General features: G+C 45.2%; 1 protein-coding gene across 1 annotated transcript in view; it reads right to left on the bottom strand.

Annotated features, from left to right (window-relative positions):
• NIBAN2 (niban apoptosis regulator 2) overlaps positions 1 to 24255 on the bottom strand; it is a 270668-nt gene that overhangs the window by 67383 nt on the left and 179030 nt on the right. The window contains exons 3-4 of the mRNA XM_086921115.1: positions 2405 to 2533; positions 1049 to 1157 (exon numbers count right to left, since the gene is read on the bottom strand). Of these exons, the coding sequence (XP_086777241.1) occupies positions 1049 to 1157; positions 2405 to 2533 (238 nt within the window). The remainder of the gene's footprint in view (positions 1 to 1048; positions 1158 to 2404; positions 2534 to 24255) is intronic.

Below are 24255 nucleotides of genomic sequence, written 5' to 3'. Positions count from 1 at the left end.
TGCACAAAAGTATAATGGCAACCAGGGAAACCACTTACAAAGAACCTGAAATGCTATAGACTGCCGCACCTTGACATGATATCTGCTCAAAGTAAAGAATGCTGTGCAGAGAAAGAAGGGATTATGTCATAACAGAGAAACTTGAGCCCAGCAACCCTTAGAAAGAAAAGCCATTACCAGTGAGACCAGAAACAACGAGGCAAGACCAGATCTGTCAGCACACAGCCACCATGAGGACTTAGCGAACACAAAAGCACCAGCTGACACTACTATAAGACACCTAAAGCAAACTGAGACTACCAGACACCCTGCCGAGGGACTCTGCCAGACACACAAAAGTCCAAAAACCAACGGATACGATCAAATGTGGAAAAACCAACGGACACTATAATACACTCAAAATTGATCAGACGCTTTAAGACACCCGGCACCCATATGGACCCAATTGGACAAAGACAACTGACACTAGCATATGACAGAGGATGATTGGATAATATCAGAGGCTCATGCACCAGCAGTTGGCATCAGATGCCCCATGACCAATAGACACTGAGACACATGAAGATCAAAGAACGCTATAAGGCACATTATGCCAAAAAGACAATAGCTGACAACTGAAAGTTTGGAGACTAAGGGCCTAATTACGAGTTTGGCGGACCCACGGTGGAGGTGCGTACGCGGATGGGGACCGTCTCTCAAGCGGTTCGACTGTTGTATTACAACTCCCGAAGCCAGACGCAAAGGAACGCTGCAACCGCCAGGGTTCCGTAATCCCTCGGCAGTGGCGGTCTGAGACCGCAATATGCTTGGTGCCGCTGCCAAGCATGTTATGAGTTTCCTCACCCCCAGTGGTCTCATGCCGGTGCTCATGCCACAAAAATGCTGGCGGTGAGGAGGGGCAGGTGTAAGAAGAGAGGGTGAGAAGGGGGTATGGTGGTAAGGAATACAAAGAGGTAGAGAGTAGGAAACAGAGCAGAAAGAGTGGGATTGGACACTTCATAGAAGCGGCTGTGAAGATGGGTAGATACCACAGGCTGGAGCTACTCACCGGGAAGGGTGCTACTGTTCACGAGCTCCATGTAGACATCCAAGGATTTAAGGACTTTGTATCCTGCACAGTTGACACCAGATCGAGGCTGCAGGCCTCTCTCATAGGCCTAAGGAGAGAACAGAGAAGAGCAAAGTGATTCACAGCATCCAATCGACTATATACAAGTAAATAACCCAGTGGGTTGAAGGAAGCACATCAGAAAAAAGGAAATGCTGAGGGAAGAGTGAGATCCTGTATTATTACCATCTTGGAGTAAAGTGAGGACTGAACCCTGCGAACAAGAGTAAAGTGAGCAGTGAACCTTGCTGACAAGAGGCTCTGCTGCTCTCAGACTAAACTCACTGCAATATTGATGACAGTTTGGTTGGTGAGAGTTCAAACACTAGTGCACACAAGGACACTGAATTGGAGACCAAAGCACCCATATTTGAATAGCTAGGTGATTGAGATGGGGAAAGGTCATTACATTTATAAAAAATTAGGGCTGGTAGCGAGGTATGCAGGAATGCAGTGGTGTTTAAAGACACCTAATAAAGGGTTCCAGGTGCCACTAGATGTCTTGGGCAAGGTGAGAAACTATCAAAATAACTGAAAGAGGGGAATGTTAGAAAGGCTGTAATGTTTATACACAAAAACCTGATAGGTGAAGAATGATGTGGAGTATAGGCAGATAAAAGAGATTTACATGTTTAGAGATGGACACAGAGCTGCAGGTGGGAAGAATGGCAGAGATTAAACAGAGAGGGCAAGTGAGAGGAAATTGTTCAAAGAGATACTGGGTGATGAGCCTATGCCATGAGGTGCCTTCTGATGGGTTTAAGAGACTGGCGATGGAACACGCAGGTGGAAGAAGCTGAGAAGGACAGTATGAAATAGAGACAGGTTGAACAGCTGTAGATTTAGAGAGATGTTTTAATAGTGTTGGAGATGCATTAGGATGAGCCAGAGAGGTGGAGCAGGTTGCTTTGGAGATGGCGATTTGTGCTGAGTAATAAAGGAGGGCATTGTAGGGTCAATACTGTGTGTGGTAACTGTTGATGGGTCAGCAGAATGAGTTGGTTGGAGAATGATTGGCGGGGACATAAGTGGCATGAGTGGAGGTGGGTCAGTGAGGTTGAGGTGAGCGAGTTGGTGCAGTTGGAAGGGGAATGGAAAAGAGTTGAACGTGTGGAGGGAGGTAGAGATGGGTGAGGTTAGTGGAGACGGGTCAGAGAAGAGGCAAGTGCCTTGAAGGAGTTGATGTGGATCAGAAGGATTGCAATGAACAAGATGGGTAAAGGTGGGTGGAGATTCTACAGAGCAGAAAGAGAGTAAATTGTAAAACAAAGGAAGTGGTCCTTAAAGTTATCTTACTATCTTGTTTTCATATAACACCACTCCGTAATAGTGGGGCACCAGGCAGAAGCGATTTCTCCATTTCTTGTTATCTTCCAGGTACTGGAACAAGTTCCCAGAAAATATGATTCGATCTTCGTGGGGTGTCTGCAAAAGGAATAAAGAAAGGGGTTAAAATCCAGGTCTTAATAGGGATATTCAGAAGGAGGTGGGCTATTAGGACAGGTACTAACAAAGCGTAAACACTGAGGCGAGAGGCAAGCCATCTGAATAGGTAATCGGTTCCTCCTACAAACATGGTCTATAATGTGGTTTGGTAACAGAACTGAGCCAGAAAACATCTAACCTCATTATAAGTAACTGGACGCATGAAGGTGAATCCAACAGCATGTGCTGTAAGTAAACTCACTAAGTCAATACTGAAGGGTGGTACCAAATAATGTACACATATAATCAATGTCCTAATACATTTTATTAGAGCACATGTTCTTGCGGATAGATATGCTGGTGCTAAGGAATCATGCATGTGGAAGGATGCACACCAATTAGTTTAATTTTCCATTCATGTTTGTCTAACTCATTTCGTCCAACTTGTCTTTTAATGCATGCGTTGTGTTTGTTATGCCTGCCCCAGTGGCATCTATTTTGACAACGAAGACGGGTGGGGCAACACTTGCTACCCCAAAACCAGTGTGTGAATTGGAGCTGAAAGCTTATCTGGACACAGATAAAAAAGAAGGATCGAAAATGAAAAATAAGGAGAAAATCAATAGGACAAAATGGAGTACTGTGTAAATGTAGCCAAAAGTGGCTAGATGTTGCTGTGCGAGTGGTTTTGGGGTAGCAAGTGTTGCCCCATCCGTCTTCGGTGCTAAGGAATCAACAGGATCCACAGACGAGGGATTAAAAAGCCTTAAGGTCGTTGTGAGCAACTACGTGTTTTAAGACTGTTAAGTTGGTTGCAGGTATATGTTTAATGGCAAGCAGTTCCAGGAAGGGGCGGGGGGGGGGGGGGGGTAGGCTGATAAGAACTCCTTCCCCAGTGTGCACTCAAGAAATGTGGAGTGGAAAGAAAAGGGGGGAGGCGGCACATGCAGGGGGAGTGGTGGACCTGGTCTAAAATCCTGGCTTGGGGATGAAGGAATGACTAATCCATCCACTAACAGACGTAGAATCCCTCCTACAAAGAAGCTCAGGTGTGTGCCTTCAGCAAGGCCCTGTATTGACGTGTTGGATGGGGCCCTTTCAATTTTCAAATCCGTTATAGTCTTCATTTTTGCAGCAAATACTGGTCAAGTTTCATTTCATCTAAACAGTTACTACAGATCTATAATCGATATCCTGAAGTTTCATTTCCTTGCAGCTCTGCAGAGGAGCCACAGCTTGTTAGGCAGCGCTGACTTTGAATGCTGCAAGAGTTTTCATTTGAACATCCAAGCACCTCTTCCAGTAGGGGGCACCATCCAGGTGCAGACCACAGGTACCAGCAGCCACAAGTTTCAAAGATGCAACACAGATTGTGGTGGAATTCACACAAAGCAGTTGAGAGGGTGGGAATAGTAAGGAAACACCTTGGAAATAAATACATGATGGTGGTGTGCAGTTACAGGGGTCTCCCAACAGATAAACATATTTTCCCTCTGAAAATATAAGCACTTCTCTTGACATTTCCACGGGCAGAGATGTCAAGTTTCCAAATGCATAAATATTATTTTCTCATGGGAGTTCCCCTTGGAATCTGTGGCAGCCACTGATTCGTGGTATTACTTCCCGAATTCATAGAAAGTTCCCAGGAAACTTGGCAAATTAGTTCAAATGAAGGAATCAGTCCACAGGTGTACGTTTTCAGATTTAGAGTCTGGACCATTCTGATGGTCATTTCATAATTGTCCTTGAGTTCTCAATGGCCGGTCACCGTTGTATTTATATATTCTCGTTGCTTTTGACTGTGGTTCTTGTATCACTGAAGCAAGTCTCAGACTCCACTTTCATGTGGTGCATGGACTTCTTCGATCGAGACTCGAGAGTGCAGAAAACTGCAGCGCGTTCGCTCACTACGACACCGTGGAAAGCGCATACCCACCAGCCCTGAGTAAATTACATGGTCTGCCAATCAAACAAGGGATTATCTTTAAGGCTTTGGTCCTTGTGCATAGAGCTATTCACTTCCGAGGTCTAGAGTTTCTGCCATGAAAGTGTTCTTGGTGTCGCCTTCCAGACCATTCTGCTCTGAGTCTCGGTGTCTGGTGCCCATTTCTAGATCCAGAGCGGTGAGTATGGGTGGCAGAGCGGTCCCATGGCGCTGAGCGAGCTGTCGAACGCCCCTCTTTAATATCTTTGAGCCCAAACAGATATATTACAGTGTCGGGAACTATTAAAGGCTAATCTTTTAATATGTAGATCTTTGCCTAATCTACTGTCTGTTGTGATATCTTAGTGCCCGAGATGCTGCGGCGTATGTTATGCTTTTTATGTTTATTCGCATAGACCGCAGACCGTAAACTGAGCAGGTAAACTGGACATAAGCCCACTTGTCTTGCATCTCAGTAGGAGACAACGGTCAATGGCACCTGGCTTGTTATGACAGGTAACTGTAGCTTTATGTAAACTCTGTAGAGCGACGTCCATTGCTTCCAAAGGCACACAGCTGCTATTTGAAGTTTAAAAGCATAATAGTGGTTTGGCACAAAACGATGGTGCTCCCCATACAACATCAGGTCTCATGACCCTATGCGTCACTCCATGCCTGTAAGTTTCTATATCCAGTTCAAATGCACAGCTTGATCCCAAGAGTGATGTCCATATTAGATAATGCACTGTTTGTCCTATTGTTTGAGGTTTTGGAGGCGGACCTGTGCTCCTCGCTCTCGTCTGCTCATGCAGGGCTGGACTAGCCATTCTGCCACTCTGACATTTCCCGAGTCGGCTACAGGGTTGGAGGCGGCTTTCAGAGCTGGATCTGATGGCATAACCCCACCATAGAGGCTCCAATCTAGCCATGGCCTCAGGCAGCGTGGAGCTGCTTTGAACATTGTTGCTAGGGATGAACTTGGTTTCCAGAGTATTCCAGCCCTGTTGCCTTGACCGCCACCTTGTAGTTGGGGGCAGTAATCATCCACATCTCCATGGGGAGGAGTCGGCAGATGGAAGGGCTGGTCTTGCAATTTACCACCAACCTGTGTGAGCATGCACCGATGAGGCACGCAAGTGGTGCCACTGATATCGGTGGGTGATTGGTTTGCATGTCAATGACTTCGCATTCTTGCCGGTACTCTCAGGACGTTGTATGGTATTGTGGCTGGGCGGGAATGTCCCCCTTTATGATCTGGCATACAAGGAATCACCGTGGTTCCAAAAGACTGGCTCTGTGGCGATGCTCCCCCACTGTCCCACGTGTAGGCGTCAAAGTGGGGGCATGCCATGTAAGCTTCTTTAGGACACCCCTGCTTCCGTCTCCCACAGACAAGCCTATATTGGCAAGGCTTCCAGCTACTCTGGCCTAGTAGCAAACTTGGATGGTGTGGGTACCACGACAGTGTACATACACCGATAAACAGATGTTTATGCCACACTTTTCTTCTCATAGAGCAACACGCACCAAAACTCCAACATGGTGATGGAGCTTCTACAACGTAATTTCCTGGATTGCTTGTCTCATTGTGTTATCACTCGTGTTGGCGTTGTGAGGATTGTGTTGTTTGCCCCATTGCAACATTTTCTGCCCCATTGCAGATTCTTCCTTGTCCAAACGTTGTGTTCCCGAATATTTTCCAAGAATGACTACACGTCTAGGGCCTGCACCACTACTTTCTTTGCATGAATACGTACTCTGCCCAATAGGCTCACTCCAATGGGAAACCCTGTTACTACAAACCACAGACCAGCTCACGAGTAATGATTAGCTGAACTGTGTGCACTTTGCTCGACTAGATACGAGTATACCTGAAACGGTGCCAAGCCCACTACCGCAGTGGTCCAAGACACACCCGGCCCAAGGTCTATCACTGATTGATAAACGTACAATAAGTGGCCCTTTGTCAGGTCAAGACTGGGCTCCGAGGCCACTGGCCAGGTTTGAAACGGTTGTTGTTGCATGGACAACAAAGCAGGGGAGTGAAAATAAACATTTGACGACAGATGGCAGGCTCCGGGCAGGTCTGTACTTAATATTATTGTTTACAAATCCCAGTACATGAGACACCAGCCGACAGCTGCACCAACTCACGGTTGGAGCAGGGCACTCGCTTCAAAGGGACATCGCCGTCCAGGTGCAGGTGGAGACGGTCTGTTGGCACCTGACAATAACCGGTGGCACACTAATGGCACAGCAAGTCTCCCGCCTCCTCCTGAAACTTCTGGGAGATCTGGTGTCACAGCAGAGAAGTTTGATCAGTCTCTGGGGTGGATTGGGGCGTCGATGGGCAACAATTGGTTCACAGTGACATTATAATTAGAGGGAAATCAGTCCTGGGTGGCGTGGCGGGGGCAATCCTGAAGCGCACCCTCTTGATAGCCCAATCTTTACCTATAAAAGCAGTAATAACTTGGCGAGTAGAGGGGCCTTCTAGTGAATAATGTCACAATAGATTTTATAACTAAACCAGGCATAATCAAATAAAGAAATATTCTGCTGCAGATATTTATTACTAAGGTTTCCAGTTTTCCATTTTTACAGATTTTTGTCAATAAATACAGACGGAAAACCATCTATTTTCTGGTCTGTATATATTTTTAAATACAGATAAATACGGAAAATAGGTTTTCTTCAGGACGATACTCACTACTGTCAATCATAAGCGCTAGGTCAACCGCTGTACAGATTGACAGGCAGGGAAGCTAAAAAAACTTTAAGGCTTTCTAATGAAGTTGAAATTGCTGCTGCAGGGCAGCTGTCTACTGTGTTCTACAATGCAAAAGGTTTCCAACGACTGCATGGTACTGTAAACAACTGAAATCCATTGGACAATATAACGTGAGTAAACATTTGATGATGTACACATTACAGCGTAATTTGTTACTCTAAGCATAAAATAAATATGGATAAATACAGATAAAATCGACAAAAAAATAAATATGGATAAATACAGACTGAAATGTCAAAAAAATAAATACCATAAAACCGGGAGCCCTAATTATATCCATTGTAGAGGATGTAAGAATGGCTAAAAGGACAAGCGTTTGTACTTTTCACTGTGGAACTGACCTTGGATCCTGGGTTGGGGTAGATTGACCATCGTGAGGGCCTCATGAGGGTACAGGATCTTACAACCCAGGAGCCACAGGTCAGCTGTGAGAGCAACAATGGGATTCCAGCATGTTTGTAAGGACGCTCTAATTTGGGTCTCTCAGAAGTTCTTACCCACAAGTTGCAGATATTATTTTATCAGATATCAGTGAAGTGTAGTTACACCTTTATAGGTTTCGTGGCACTAGACAGTGTAAAGATAAGACTCCCCTGCTGCAAACAATCACGTTTGCAGGAGTTTGAGGAAGCAAGCATTGATGCACAGAAGTTCGAGAGGGACATGGAAACTTCAGCTCTCACTCAACAGGGACAGAAGTGGGGAACAGTGACAAGACCGAGCCGCAGGACGGTGGGTGCGATGGTGTCATGGAGGAGGCGTTGAGATGGGTGCGATGGGTGTGCTGTGCAGCAGGTCATGCAGGGAAGTCGTAGAAATTGAAAAGGCAATTTGGGATGTGAAAGTGAGTGGCTGTTTAGAGTCTAGAGCAGGGAGGGAAGTGGTAGGATGCTGAACCTACGACTGCCGAATTAGGTGGTAGTTGTGTACTCATAAATGAGAAAAAAACATATATGCACACACAGATATACGATATTCAATTACAAATTCAAATTTCAAAGCTTTATTCGACAGCATGTCATAAAAGCGATTATACATCCTAGCACTACACAATAAATACTACAAAGTTAAATTCATTATTTTTAAAAACTCATTAAACCATGGTGCTGTCATGTTCCAGATAAAAAGACAATTTGTACATGATAAAAAGTATTCAATTCAATTACACTTATCAACCAACTAGCAATGATTCTAGTTATTCCTGAAAGACTTATTTTGTCCAAGCTGCCGTGCGGTCAATACCATTAAATCTGGTATCAAGGTGGAGCCTTATTTAAGCCGACACACAGACTCTATATATAGTCCTGAAGATGACCCTCCCACAGACGGTCACACAATCGCGTTAATGTCCAGGGGTCGAAACGTCGTTGCATAATTATCAAGTGTTAATGTTCACCCAGAACAATCACGAATAACAAGAATCAATGCTAGGTGGGTTGAAACATATTTTCACTTACCTCACATTGTGTTTGTTTGTCTTGAATATATGTTCATTTGTGATGTATATATTGTGCTGTGATTTGTAAATATATTTCTTTGTTTTCACTTCCTGTTACCGATTTGTTGATAAATGTAATTGTATATCGTATAACTGTGTCTGCATATATATGTTTTGTTCTCATTTATGTGTACACAACTTTCACCTAATTTGTTATAAAATCATATATTGGTTCAGAATTACATGAGTTTCTTTTGTTTGGACTTAAAAATTGACATATTTCATCAAATGACAGTCTCATCTTAGTAGAGGAACCAAGTATACAAATAATTTAGACGCTTTCTAAAGCTAATGGGTGGCAGAACCACTGTTCACTTAATGTACGAATCCCCAGCTTCTGCACATAACCGGGTTACCCCATTGCTTTATATTGAACAACTGCAGCATCTGGAGGGGATACGTGTTTTAGATGTACTGCAGGGAGTGCTGGGGGGCACATAGAAAGGCTAGCAGGTAGTGGGGAGCAGGTATTGTCAAGAGGTTGGGGAATTTGTTGAGTGCTAACTTTTGAAGAGTTACTTAAGGTGGGGAGAGAGTGGGGTCTGACAGATAGGGTTTCAGAACATTCTTGTTGGGGAAGAGTGACTCAAAACAAAAAGGGCGGTGTTAGAAGCAGAATAAGGGTGCCAGAGAGGAAGGGAGATGCAAGCCCAGGGCATGACGGTGAGGGAATGGCAGAAAATGATACTAAGAACACGATCAGTTTAACAGACTGATGTTGACAGACCTAGCGCCTAAACTGTGCCAGTGAATTATTAAAGCACTGTAACAGGTGCTTCATTTTAAGATTTGACAGACTGTAGAAAAGGGAAGGAACAGCCCTCAGCAGCCTCTTGGAAGTGCAGCTTTTTTAATAACTAAGATGAACTCCTCCCTGGATGAGGAGGAAAGTGCAATCCAAATATTGGGACCTAGAACAGAGGACACCCTTCCTTCCTTTCTGGATCTTTTGGACACGGAATCAGAAGGACTCCCCCATAAAGGGGTCGTAAGAGGCACAGGCTGTGCTGTGCCGGACGCATTTGCTCAAATACTCCGAATTACTCTAGAAACCACTGCAGATAAGGGGAGTATTCAGACCCCTTCTTTTCTCAGAGTATGTCACCCAGCCAGAGCTGCACTGACACATGAGATGGAGAGAAACAACACTGAGTACATACTGGTACAGCTCCTGGATGTGATATGTTTTCATCCTGTGTGGCAGAGAACTGAGCAAAGCACATAAGCTTGACTGTCCTTAAGTGCCATCAGAGTGCATGTTCTGGTAAGTGCCGGAGCTGAGAACCCAGCAGACTGAGATGCTTTAAGATCACTAGTGTCAATAATTCAGGGGCAATAAAAGCTCGCATAAACTGTACCCCTGTTACTGCCACACTCAACATTAGGGAGACCTGGGGCTGGGAGAAAGGTCAGTTCCTAGAAAAGAAGTGAAGGATGGGGATGTGATAGGATGAAGACATTTCAAGTCACATCCTGTGACGTGGGTACCTGAACACTGAGAACTCAATGGATATCTGCAGATACCAGGCCTTAGGTGTCCGGACATGCTTTTATCACCAGGGAAGAGAGTAAAGACCCTGCCAACAGATGTCAGACTCTAAGCCTATGAGCAATCTACCCTCACGCCCGGCTTCATACAGCCATGGCCTTCTAAAATGCACTCCTAGTGAATGTTTTTCAGTACAGCAACAACTTCTTACCCAATCCACCATTCTTTCTCCATCCCATGGGCCAAGTTACAAACTGTGCCACCCAGAACCACAGCAGCCTCCTAAGACAAAGGCCTACCTTCCCCAACCACCACCAAACTGCCCATCTGTCTGCCAATAAAAGTGCTGTTTTAAATCTTCAGGGCCTTGGGCCAGATGTACGACCCACCAATTTGCGACTCGCCATTTACGACTCACAAATTGGGATGTATAACAATGTCTCAGACATTGTTGATTCTTAATGGGGTTGCAAATTGCATGCCTCATTAATATTAATGAGGCAGGCACAATTTGCGACCCCATTAGGAATGGCGGGCACTCCCAGGGATGGTGGCCTGCTGGGGTCAGCAGACCTCCATGTCTGGGACTGCTTTTAAATAAATCAGTCTTTTTTTTAAATGCAGCCCGTTTTCCTTAAAGGAAAAAGGGATGCATTATAAAAAGGAAAAGGAAACTTTTCAGTTTCTTTTTTCAAGGGCAGGCAGTGGTCCCACTGCCTGCCCTGCTCTTAAAAATATTTTCTCACATACTCACAAAAGGCATGGGGCCTCCTGGGGACCCCTTCCTGTTTGCAAGTAGTTTACCACCTACTTGAAGAAGATTGTAAACTGCAAGTGTTTTGTGGCCGCAATGGCAGTTGCAAAACAATCGTACATGGCATGGTGACTCACTATTAGGAAGGGATGCCCCTTTCTAATAGCTCGAGTCGCAAATGCTATTTTGCGAGTCAGTGACTCGCAAACAAGCATTTGTACATGCCATTTTCCTTTTTTATGGTCACAAACGGGAGAAACTCCCATTTGCGGCCGCAAAAAAGGTTCGTACATCTAGTCCCTAGTCTTCAAGGCTGTCCAAAGCAAAGCTCCAATATCCCTGCCCCATGTCATTCTATTCACAGCCATGCTGCGTGCCTCCAACAATGGGGCAACTGTACCCTCAACCCACTCTGCACTACGCCTAAATTCTGGTCTTTCATCCTGCTAGGGCCTCCTCCCTGGAATTTACTCCTATCTGTCCTCCCTGCTCTCAATGTTGAAGTCCTTCACAGCGCCCCACCTCCAAACTGAACTCCAAATGGATAGAGACTTTCCACCATTCCCCAACTGCTCTGGACCATCACACCCCCCCCCCCCCCCACACCCCCTCATACTCACTTTCCAGTGTTCAATATGTTATATATGTCAGAGCAGGGCACTGAGGGACTGGAAGATGCTTTGAGAACATGAACATTAAATGAGGCTTTACATACTTCCATTATACATTTTTATATTAGATCTCTATATGTATAGCGCGAGTCAGAGGGAGATTAGTGATTGACCCAAAATGAGATAATTCCTTCTTCAGTTGCTGTAGCCGGGATTTGAACCAAAGTTTTCAAGTTATAAGGTTACCAACCTAGCCACAAGAATTAATTGTAACCCTTCAAACCGGAGAGAGATATTTAGTGAGCATTGCAAGCTTCAACAATAACCGAAAACAAGAGGGATTGCTATGTATACTATCCAGTTCTGCCATGGATGAACTTCTGACCTCAACAGGGGTGCAGACAGGGCCCTATCAGGACATGTAATCAAGATCCGGGGTCTCCACGTGGCTCAACATCTACTCTGTTTTTAGCACAATCACAGAACAGTCCTTGTGTTATTACAAAAATACACTCTGCGAAATACCATACACAGCGTTTAAAATGTGTAATTACAGAGAACCAGAATGGAAATAAAACAATAATTAGATGACAAGGACGCTGCCCCAAACACCGAAGCGAGGCTGAACGTTTTTGATGTTTCTGTTTCAAAATATATGCGCCGCAGAACGGATGCTGCAAAAATCCAACATGGTGGCCGTTTGCAGCGAACGGTGAGCATCAGAGCACAACAGGGAACTATAGCTGGGAGCTCAACAAAAGAAGTCCCAGGTAGACGCCATCTCTCTTGGAGAACTGCCCATGCTTTGACAAGCCTCAGGGAGAAGTGGATGGGTGGTTGTCGGCCCACCCATTGGATCAAGGATTCATGTCTCTCCCTGAAAACTATTACCTACCCAGGAGGCTATGGGCAAAGTCCACTGTATCAGTAGCTCCTTGAGGGTTGGAGCAGGGAGGTGTCTAGAGGTGATGCACATGCTGTCCAGGCTGGGGTACAGGTCTCGGCTTGAAGCTGTGCCAACCTACAAAGAGGTTCATATCAGACTATGGGGACAAAAGAGAGGCAGAAGAGACAGTCTAAGCCATGCAACGCCTACACACGGGGAATGACCCCGAGAAAGCTCCACAGATAGATCAGGTTGACTTAGCCACAAGAGGCAGTGGCCTTCGAGCCAGCCCTTCTAGTTGCCAAGAATGACAGTAGTCTGTCCTGTAGCACGCATCAGCTGCAGGTCATGAAGCCATGTACCCTTGCACTGGTCACACCAGCTCCTACTCCGGGAAGCTGGGGTACCACATACAGAGACCTAACAATTTACAGAATACAGCCCTGCTTTTAGAGGGCGATATAATACACTATGCAGGAACGATACCTGACATATCAGCCGGGTCTGGTGGCTCAGTGGACTAATGCGTCCATTGGAGGGGCCTGTGTTCGACCTCATGGTCACAGGTTCAAATCCCGGCGGGTCCACTCAGCCTTTCATCCATCTGAGGTCGATAAAATGAGTACCATTGAGTTGGGTAACAATAAACATGTTATTCAGCACCAAGATACCTCCGGGTGAACGTGTGCTTTCCACAAATACACGTCATGTAGTGTTTGTTATCAGGTAAAGCGTAGACCTGTGTAAACACATCATGCTGGCAGGTGAAACAGGTTACACATTCTCAGGTCTTGCGCTTCCTCGAGAAGTTCTGGCAGGCCCAGTGTTGACAGTCACAGATTCAACACGGACTCCTTGTGTGATCGGAGGTGATTATGAGTGGGGAACAATCCGCTCATGCACCTGAGATTCAACCAGTGATCCCACGATTCACTGTGAAGTCAACAGACCAGAAAATAGAAATATAGATAGAGTGCAAGGAAGTAGAAAAGTGATTCATGCTAAGTCAAAGTTCATGGTTCCATGTATCCCCCATCCCAGACGTGATCCCTGGGCCTCGAACCTTGATCGACTCCTGCAACTAGCGTCAATTATGATCTCCCTTCCAAGATAATGGGCAAGGGCCACAAAGCGGTAAAGTCTGAGGTTCAAAGCATACTCTGCTCAAAGAAAGCCATGCCACCCTTACTCTACTCTGGCTGTTGATGAAGCAAAGCACTGCATTAATAACTCTTTGGCCTGTGGGTAAAGTGCTGCCTGGTGGCACCTCCTATTACCCAGGTGAGCTGGTGAGTCCATGCCACCTGCGCAGAAGCCAATACTCTGCATCTCTCTAAAAAGCTATCGCTCCCGCCAGCAAGTCATTAACGCTGCGGAATGATATCTGCATTTTCAAGCTAATGCCCATACAATGTCCCTGGAGACGGATTTAAGAGATTACTGTAATGACTGAAATACTCACCCAGACTTCAGTCCTGCTCGGCGCTAGCCCGCGAGGCTTCTTTATGCTAGTCCCTTTGTATGTGAGCCCCATGAGACACATATGAGGGAGAGCCTGGGCTCTAACTAAAAACAACAAACAAAACAAAACTGAGGCCTGCTTGGTTCTTGAGCCTGTTCTGGAGTGAGGAGGCCTCCTTAAATTCATGGAGTGGACCTCAGAGGTGTACTGTACGTCGGAGAAGGGCAGTGCACTCAAAAGCCCTCGCGAGAGGCAGGGCTGCCTGGAAATGCGATCGATTCGGTTTTACTCATCAGCCTTACCAAGAGATGATCATCCATATACTTAAGCTGAGGCGAGGGGGTTCAGCCTTCGAGCGCCTCCCAGTCCCTCACCTTTATACCCCGAGAGACTGGGTAACCATGCCCAGCCATCGGTGGTAGAGAAACCATACCCTCTGAAAGGTCCTGGTGTGGGGCCAGCGGGTGTCGAGAGCTGCGAGTCATAACTTCTTCCACCCTCATGCTCATCTCTTGCTCCCTGTCTGCCTCGGATTCCCTTCTCTCCACCTTTTCCTCCTCGTTCTTCCAGTCCAATGATTTCCTTCATCTTCTGTCCTCCTGTCCATTAGTCTTGCCTTTTCTCGTTCTTATTCTCTTATCTTCCCATCTCTCTGCATGTTGTGTCTTAGTGCTGACCTCTTTGTCTCTCTTTCACTCAGCCCCTCCCACCATGTGTATGCCTCCATCTTTTTCCGGAAACTTCCTTAGTTTACAGCTGCTCACAACTCTCCCTTCTGTTTCTCTAACCCCCTTTTTGTTTCCCTTTCGCCCTACACTCTGTCCTTTACCAAGCCACTTCCCATCTGTGTTTCTTCTTCTACCATTCACCTAAGATATCTCATGACCTCTTATTCTATGTATCTTTCGACTTTTATGTGTTTGCGTCCTCAAATCGTACCCTCAGTTTCGTCTCTCCCTTCCACGCTCTACCTACTCCACCTTTCTCCTCTACACTGCCTTTGATTGTATTTCTTCCCCTTCTCCTCTTACGCTTTCATCCCTTCTCCTTTCCTTCACTTTCGTTCAGCTACAGACCTTGCTTTCATCTCCCTGCTCTGCTTTGTTCGCCCCTCCCATTGTTCTCCTCACTCCTTCCGTCCTCCTGATCCCTCCCCCTATTGTTCTGTAATGAGCGCGACTCCCAGCAGCCCCTTCACTTCCTGGAAGTGACTGAATTCACCAACCACTGCTTCGGTGTTGGCTGAAAACAAACCTGGGCACAACAGGCCGACAGCTTTCAGTCTCTAGAGGCCACTCTGTGGTATCTCACATCCCCATAGCAGGCTGGGAGGAGGAGGGCAACATGCCAGGCTTGGAAGGCGCCTGGGAGGCGCTCGTGGGCCCCAGGACAACGTCTGCTTGGGGAGAGCCTAAGTTCTGCAGGAACCTAATTTTATTTGTTTTTTAAGTAACTCTAAAAAACAACGCAAAAGGGCATCTTTGTGGTGGACATAAAGGCACACGAAAAGATGTATTTCCAGCTGTACATAATGTGGCACTTAGTGGCCAATAAAAGTGAGGCAGGAGGCCACCTTTAGAAGGAGCCCGGAGGAGGCGTAGTCAGAGCAATGAGGTGAGAAGTTAACATAACAGAGCATGTGCATTTGTACAGAGCACTTTCACTCGTGGGCATCTTGGCGCTGAATAACAGATGTTTATTGTTACCAAACTCAATAGTACTAATTTTATCGACCTCAGAAGGATGGAAGGCTGAGTGGATCCACCGGGATTTGAATCCTTGACCATGAGATCAAACACAGCCTAGTCCCTACAGTGGAGGACGCATTAGTCCACTAAGCCATCAGACAGGGCAAGTTATGACATCTAACAATATGCAACTTCCCCCATTTTTTTCAGGGTTCGCAAATGAAAAAAATGGCAGAAGGACTACACAGTGCTGTTAATTAGTCAACTGCATGGCTGCAGTCCTCTGATCTAATTCCTCACCCCTGAAGGGAAATCCTGACTTTCCAGCCTATTTGCGGATTTGCACTGCCCTGTCCCCTACACATTCCCCTTTGAGGTGCATCGTGCATGCCTCCCTACACCCTTACCGATTGCCCAAAACCATCACTAGACATTCTCGCCTCATACCTTAGGTCACAGGAGGGATGCATACCAGCCAATACCCTGATGGGACATCTTAAAACAGAAAACACGCTTTGGCCAAAATCAGAAAACTTTGCCAAATGCCAATTAAAAACTTTGCACACCACTCCCTATTTCAAATGCCTGCCGGTTGGACTCTAGGGCCCTCTCAATGAATTATGGTACCCTAGGCGTGGTACATCTTTTCCATGCACAAGTGAAGATTAGTAGCTAAGATTAATTCAAGTACTCGTCCCATCACTTTGTTGTATTTGTTCTAAAATCCTGAAAAGTTACTTTATGGTGGTGCTTATAGGAATCCCCTCCAAGCTGGGGGTACCATTGGCAACAATCTGTGTGTCCTTACTACAGAATTGGCGCAGCTGGTCAGTTTCTTGTTGTCCATTCTTGCAGCAGTGTTGGGAACAATGATGAGGATGAGAAGGCCAACAGATATAGGTGTATGAGATGCATCCTTGAGGATGCTGGTTCAGAGCATAAAGATAGGGACTGTTGCCCTCTCCTAAGGGACTTCTGGGACAAAATTACCCTTGGAGAGGTGTGGAGCAGCGGCCAGGGCAGCTGACTTCGGAGCACAGGGTTCACGGTTCGATCCCCGGCTCCTGCGCAGCTCAGCTCAGCACCATGTGACTCTGGGCAGTACCTCACTTAATTTCCACGATGGCCCCCAGTGCCTGGAGACCCGTAAGGGTGATAAGTTCACGCTTTACAAATACGGATTTACATTTACCAATTCCCAGATACAGGGTTACAACATTGTCAAACTTCCCGAGCGAGCTGGCCCTGTTGGGTTGACCATTGTACGGCTTTTGACCACTTCATTTGATTGCTGGCAAGAGGATTTTGCATTTCCTGTTGGCCGCCAAATATATCATCCTCTCCGTCTGGGGGAAGAACGAAGCCCTCACATATGAACACTGGTTACGCAAACTATAGCATATTCTGGGAAAAAAGAAACTGATCTACGAGTTGGCTGATAATTCTAACCTCTTTATCAAACTCTGGAACCCAGTTATTTCTAACCTCAACAAAGACCATAGAGGTCAGCCTGGCTCCCAAACGCAGCTTGCGCTGGTGTTAACTCACTCTTCTTTGGTGCCATAGTTTGGCTCTTCTGCAGCCTTGGAAGACTGGGTAACATATGATTATTCCTTCACTTCTGAAAGGGATCCAGTGTGTGGGAGGGGGGTGGAAATTAATGATGTTTGTGGGGAAAGATTACAGGTGGCTGCACCAACTGGATGTCCTAAAAGTTTGTTCTTTTGTAAAGAAATGCAACAAAAGACTATTGAAACAAACAAAAAAAAGAAAGAGGGATTAGGTCGGGTAGGATGGTGACTACTTTTTGAAAGATGGCAGGCCAGACTTAAAAATAGTGATGTGATCCTAAAGCATTCTGAACATCTCCATAAGAGAGATATTCAACATGCTGAATTACTTGAAACTCCCACTAGTATTCCTCAAGACCTTATCTCCTTATCTCCCAAGCCTTCTGTAATCAATTATCTTTGGGGTATTTTTGCAAATGATTGATCAAATTTGCTCCTCAATTTTACAAACTACACCCATTCCTATTTCTATTAAAACTGGGTCTTCCATTATTGAAGAAATATCCCCTTTAGCCTCTCCTAATATTTCTTTATCATGCCTTGACTATTTCATATGTCTTTCTTTGGATGATTTTTTTTCAAATATGTGATGCCTCTAAATCGGGTTCCCCTCTGAATATATTTCCTCTGGACATGCTTTACAAGAACATGCTAGCTCTTTGTAGGATATTATATAATATTATTAGTTTCTCCTTCGTTCTGGAGTTGTCCCCGATGAGCTTAAACAAGGAATGTTTAGATAATTACTGAAATGTAGATCTCACCAACAAAACTAGTCATTATCTAATCACACTGGTTCCTGCTGTCCCCAAAATCCAAAATACTTGAAAACATTGTGGCTACAGAAATATGCACTTACTCTTGAAAATAAACATCTTCTAGATGATACCCTGACGAACTTTTGTCTTTACACGAGTACAAAGTCAGCATTAGTCACAGTCTTGGATGATCTAACGATTGTTGCTGACCAGAACTCTAATAGGGTTATGATTTTACTAGATCTGTCAGCAGCCTTTAATACTGTGGATCCCACAATCCTGCTCCTCACACTTCTGGAGTGTGGGATAAAAGAAATTGCGTTAACCTGGCTAGAATCTTTGATAAACAATTTTACTCAGAGAGGAATACTAAAACATCTTCACTATCCATCTACTGATTTCCTCAAGGTTCAAATCTAACTCTTGTTTATATTGGACCTCTTCTTTGTATTATCAGGATTTATGGCTGCACTTTTTACTCCTACGCTGAAAACAGACAACTTATTTTTAAACTTACGGGTCAGGCGTGCATGATAGAAAGCCTACCAGGCTGCCTCAATAGTTGAAAAGATGAATGGATTCAAATGGACTTTAAATCAATAGGGAGACAACAAAGATTATAATGGATCGCAAAGGTCCAGCGGCCTGCTATTCTATTCCATCGATGTTCACCTTAGGTGCTCGACCTGATCCTAAATCTTCTGAAAAAAGTCTTGGTTTTAAATTTGATCATGAGTTCTAAGTTACGTTCAAGCGTTCTCAATTGATTCCTACCGTTTCCTAATGCTTTAGAAGTTTAAATCTATTCTCCATCTGCTCTCATTAAACACCAGAAAAATAACTGCTGCCATCTCCCATTGGGTCCAAACTCTAATATTGTAGTTCTCTATATCTGGCCTAAAATATCAATTTCATAGTGTACAGATAGTGCAAAAGTGAGCCTCAGCCAAAACAATTTTGTATGATTTTCACTGGCTTCCAATTGAAAAAAATTATAATTTTCAAATCCCTTTATTTGATACAAAAATGTCTATTTGACTGGGCTTCTAATTTTCTTGTAACTCGGCTATAACAATACATACCTTGTATTTTCACTCTTCAAACGCTAATCTTCCTGTGGTTCCTCGTGTCAATGAAACCCCTACTGGGGCAAGTCTTTTACTGTTCTTGAGTCTAAAAACTGCAATCAGATTCCACTTGCGCTAAGACTTTTAAGGAAAAGACGTAAGACTTTTGTCTTTTACTGGTAATTTTCTGCTAACTCTCTGTCCTCATGTTCAAAGCTTTTTCAGCACCATGACACCCTCGGTGTGAGTCGTGCGTAATAAATTATCAATAAACTAGCATAACATTTTAGAACATAAACATAGATGGGTCTAGAGAACAGTGATTTTGAATAAAGGATGGTGGGTGCGTTCTTTGATGTACAGTTGCTGTGTCCTCAAGGGTAGTGCTTAAGTGTCCAATTACATAATAAAATCTCCGTTTTTAACATTGATCTTATATCCGCCCAGTGTTTGATACTCTTGAAAATATGAAAACCCTCTTTTGATTCTTTAAAGCCAGATTTACAGAATCAAAAGAGGATTTAAAAAAAATATTTTTCAAGAGTATCCAGCTTTGGTGGCATTTTGATGCTGAATGATATGGATAGTGGTTGGATACTCATGACTAGTTGTATTGACTGGTTGTATTGGTCAGATGTATGGTGTCTGAGTTTGCAAGGGGTCTGGTAGGGGTTGGTTCTGGAAGGAGAAAGGAAGGATTCTGAAGGGCACTGGATGGCTCCTGAAAGACAGAAGATGAATCTTGGACGATGGTGGATGAGGTCTGAAGGTTAGCGATAGTTTTGGTCCCTCACAGGCAAGGAGAAGTTGTGGTGTTTAAGGGTATAAAACAGTTTTGGGGGTTTTAATTGGCTGAGGACTGTTAATGGCACCAATGTATGTGAGTCATATCTTTGGTCTGGAATGGCGGTGTAATAACAGTTGGGGCATTATTTGGCTTTGGGCACCGTGTTTGCATGCGCTGAGATGTTTGTGGCCATCGACCTTCAATAGGGAAAACATGAGACGAGAGTTGGAACAGTGCTCAAAGCAGTGTACGTACCTTTAATACAGTCATCTGGCGTACAGACTGCGATGTACAGCACAATGCCCTCTCTCTGGTGCCATTGGGAGCCAGGGTTGATTTTTCAATGTAAAAGTCTCACCTGACATTGATGACCCCCCAGGATGTGGTACTTATTGTGGTTCTTTGGAGCCCCAAAATCTGGAGTGAAGTGGCTGAGCAGGAGAAAACTACAAAGAGGTGTGACCGTGGTGGCACCTCTGTGGTGCCAAGGGTAACGAGGCAGAAGCAGAAAGCGTAGGGTGCAGAGTTTCTATGCATTATGATAGGTTTAGTTTCCAGTGACAGCTTGCACAGAAGATGTGCTACTCACACCAGCCAATGGAGATGGGTCCTGGGGCGCGTGGAAAGGAGGGAACCAGCAGCCCTTCCCAGCAGACCAAACCTGCTCAACGCCTACCTGCCTGCCTCAACGCAGGAGCCTAGAATTGCACAATGTTTCCAATGATGTTATCTTCTAAAGGTAATTAAGTGCACTGTTGTGTGTATTTCTTAGACTGTATTGTTCATCTGGATAAGGAGTTGTTCCGACTTGTTCCCATTTTGTTTTGAAGTAACTTCCTGATCTGCCTTTTGGGAATAAGATGAACTTGGAACAAAGGGAGAGACTCATGGCAGCTCACACAGCAGTGTGGTGGGAGGTAGTGAGATACGAGGGGGCGGGGGATGACGATAGTGCAAGCGACTCAGCCAATCAGAAGTAAACGAAACACACACGTCTTCGGATGTGTTTATGCCAAACTCTCCTTGAGTAAAAAACTGGTCTTATGTATTTTTAATTTTTTGCAGTTTTACATAGCGCGCACTTAGCTCAAGGAAATTAGAGCGCTTTATATGAGAACCACACGTTACACTTTTTTTATGCACGATGAGATTGAGTGATTTGCACAGGATGTATCCAATGCTGGGATTCCAGCCCTGTACCCCCGTTACAAGGTTGGACGCTTCAGCCCCTAGGCCACATCTCCCCGGAACCGCCCTTTTCCCCCTAGTCGCGTAACCTTCTAAAATATTTATTGGTTAACACTGATCAATATTGGCAGTAGATGCTGGTAGTTTGGGAAATGTAGGCCTAGGATGAACGATAGCACAATCACACACACACACACACACGTCCATGTACAAACACTGCACTCTATATACACCACTTGTAACGGTGTTAACGTGTCTTCTTCAGAACACTATGAGTGACCTGCAGGTCACAATTTTACTAGTAGGTAATGTAACGGGGTTGGTATATTTGCTGGGGGGGCGAGGGGGGGGGGCGTGTCACTGATTAACCTGCATATCTCAGGAACAGCTCATGATGCGTCTGTTGTAAATATTTGCATAAACCGGGTGGCAAAAGGTAAGATTCATTGGGCTTCCTTGTTCATTGTCATATAACAAATGCCACTGAGCTGGGTCACATTTCATATTGTGAGGTGCATATATTGGGATTATCAGATCGCCGGGGTGGGAACAATACATATCCTGAATGCTACCAGCAGCCTGGCTGTTAAAAGGTGCAGACTCAACGCTCCCTCCATCAAGGGGCCCTCCGGGGAGCTGGTGCGAGGGGCCCTCCTGGGAGCTGGTGCGAGGGGCCCTCCTGGGAGCTGGTGCGAGGGGCCCTAGGGGGAGCTGGGGCGAAGGGCGGCCCTCCGGGGAGCTGGTGCGAGGGGCCCTCGGGGGAGCTGGTGCTCATTTGGTTGAAAAGGGCCAATTACCCTGACGCGAATACTGCTAAACGTATCCATTTAAGGCCATGCGTGCTGGGTGCACCTGCCACCCTTGTGCGCCATAACGAGGCCAGGCAGCTCAGATACCTCTCTTCCAGTTGGAGATGCTCCCGAGGCAAAGCCGCCACCTCGAGGGAATCTCATCACCCTGACTTTAGCGGCCGCCCCGGCACTACAGGTGGGTAGAAAGCGAGCCTCGGCCTCTTAATGTGGCTAAATCAAAATTGATTCTCTAACTAAAAATTGTTGAATTTACTTTCTGACTATCATTTATGTGGGTCTCAGATTAAATCACTAAACTATTAATATTCTACAATCAAAATCCCTTGAAGGTACCTTTACCCTTTCATCCCTTTGCCCAAACCCTCAAGGGAATATTGGGTTGCTCACTGTGTTATATATTATTTACAAGGCAGCGTTAAGCCAAGTTAAGTGGCTTAACTCTGCCTTGTAAATACGGCAATGCCCATATCGCCGCCACATCGTCGTAAAAAGTGATGGTGTGGTGTCTGAAGGGGCTTGTTCATATGCCGCTGAGTATGATGAAACTAAAAGTAGCACTATAAAAAAAATTATATGTTTGCCAGAAAGGTGCTATAGAGAGATGAGGTGCATTGTTGGTGAGTGGTAGTGAGGGAATTCATGGAGAAGGAGGAAACACTCATTGTTTTGAACATTATTTGCCTGATATGGCCCGGGATATGCGGGTGGCGGACGATTATGTAGCGTTACCAAATTCCAGAAATGTCTGTCAGGCGGTGGGGGGGGCCCGACATTTAAAAAAATTCAGCTGGGAAGGCTCAACCTTCAAAAGTTTGAAGACCTCTGCTGTAGGGGCTCCGCTCCAGTCGCCAGGGGTGACCTCAGACCTTTAGACTTAATGTGGCTAAATCAAAATTGATTCTCTAACTAAAAATTGTTGAATTTACTTTCAGACTATCATTTATGTGGGTCTCAGATTAAATCACGCCATGTAAATAAGGCCCCCTTTCATGCTATGCTTAGCGTGAAAGGGTGGGCAGTGGGTGTTGCGGTGGGCTTTCCACTGCAACAGGCACTGATTTTAATGTTTCGCCCTATTTACAAGGGCAGTGTAAAAGTGAGGCAGCGTTAAAATTAAGAACAGGGAAAACCTGGTCTTAAACTGGTGAAACTAGGAGAAATGCATTATTTCTTCTCATTTTTGCTTCATCCATGTGTGCTGCCTTGTGCAGACAAATGGCATTTAAAGATTGTTTATGTACAGGAAGGTCCCCCTCCTGTACATAAACAATCTTTTCCCTGCACCCAGACACCCTTGCACTATGGCGCAATGGTGTCTGCATTGGCGTTACTCTGCTAAGTGTAGCGCCAGCACAGGGGAAACGCAAGGCTGCACCATATTGCTGTAAATATGGTGCAGCCTTCCGTTTCTGAAGTGGTGGAGAGAGGCCTTAACCCATGACTGCTAACGCCTCACTCCGCAACTTCCTTGAACATATGCCCCTCAGTTCTTTGATCTGCATGGTACACCTTCTTTGTAGCAGGCACATTAACCCTCTGTGCTGTGAGGGTGGCAGGAGTGCTCATGTGAGTGCACAGTGAGGTATGCGACAGTGTGAGAGTAGGGTAAGTGGAGTGACTGCAGGGTGAGTGAGGTGACCATATGAATTTGGGTGTGCATGTTAGTGCAGAGTGGGACTAAAAATGCATGGTTAGTGATGGGCTTGTTTAAGTGAGATTGCAGATTGAGCAGTGAGGGGGACAGGTGAGTGAAGTGTCACATGAGTGCAGGGTGGGTAGTGTGCTTGTGTGGCTGCAGGTTGAGGTGCAGGTAAAACCGCGGAAGTGCATTGTGAGAGCAGAGTGATCACTGAGTGCAGGGTGAATGGTGTGAGTGCATGGGGGTCAGTATGAGGGAATTGTGATCGCTGTGAGTGCAGGGTGAGCTGGAAAGTGATGGGCGAGAAGGAGGAGCAAATTGTCTGAATGCAGGGTGCATTGCCAGACACTTGCAGTAACTCAGCATGCTATTGACGGCAGCACAGGGTTTCAGATATGTTAATCTATTGCTATTGCAATTATGGCATTAACCAGGGATCGAGGGTTGAGGAAATAAATACTGAGCTGATCTTGCAACAAACTTCCAGTTTTATGATAAGGGTTGCTAGCTCATTATTTTTATGTCCCAGGTGGTACAAAAATAATCAGTCACCTAAAGCTCTATTTTCAGCACTTATCCGTGCATACTCTGAACAGCAAATATAAATAGAAAGCAATTTAAATTAAGGGCTGACTGAATGATATGACTGATAATAAAAGGGAATAAAGACAGAAAAGTCACATCATAAATTAATACATACTTCTTTATAACCCATATTTAGTGTCAAGAGAACCAATTTGCAGGTTGTTTAAACACCTGACTGGGATTTGTCTTTTGGCAACTTTAAAACCCTTTTA

The sequence above is a fragment of the Lissotriton vulgaris genome, chromosome 5, assembly GCF_964263255.1.
Source record: "Lissotriton vulgaris chromosome 5, aLisVul1.2, whole genome shotgun sequence".
Taxonomy (NCBI): Eukaryota; Metazoa; Chordata; class Amphibia; order Caudata; family Salamandridae; genus Lissotriton; species Lissotriton vulgaris.
Note: the sequence above shows the minus strand (reverse complement) of the source record. Positions and strands in the feature narration are given on the sequence as shown.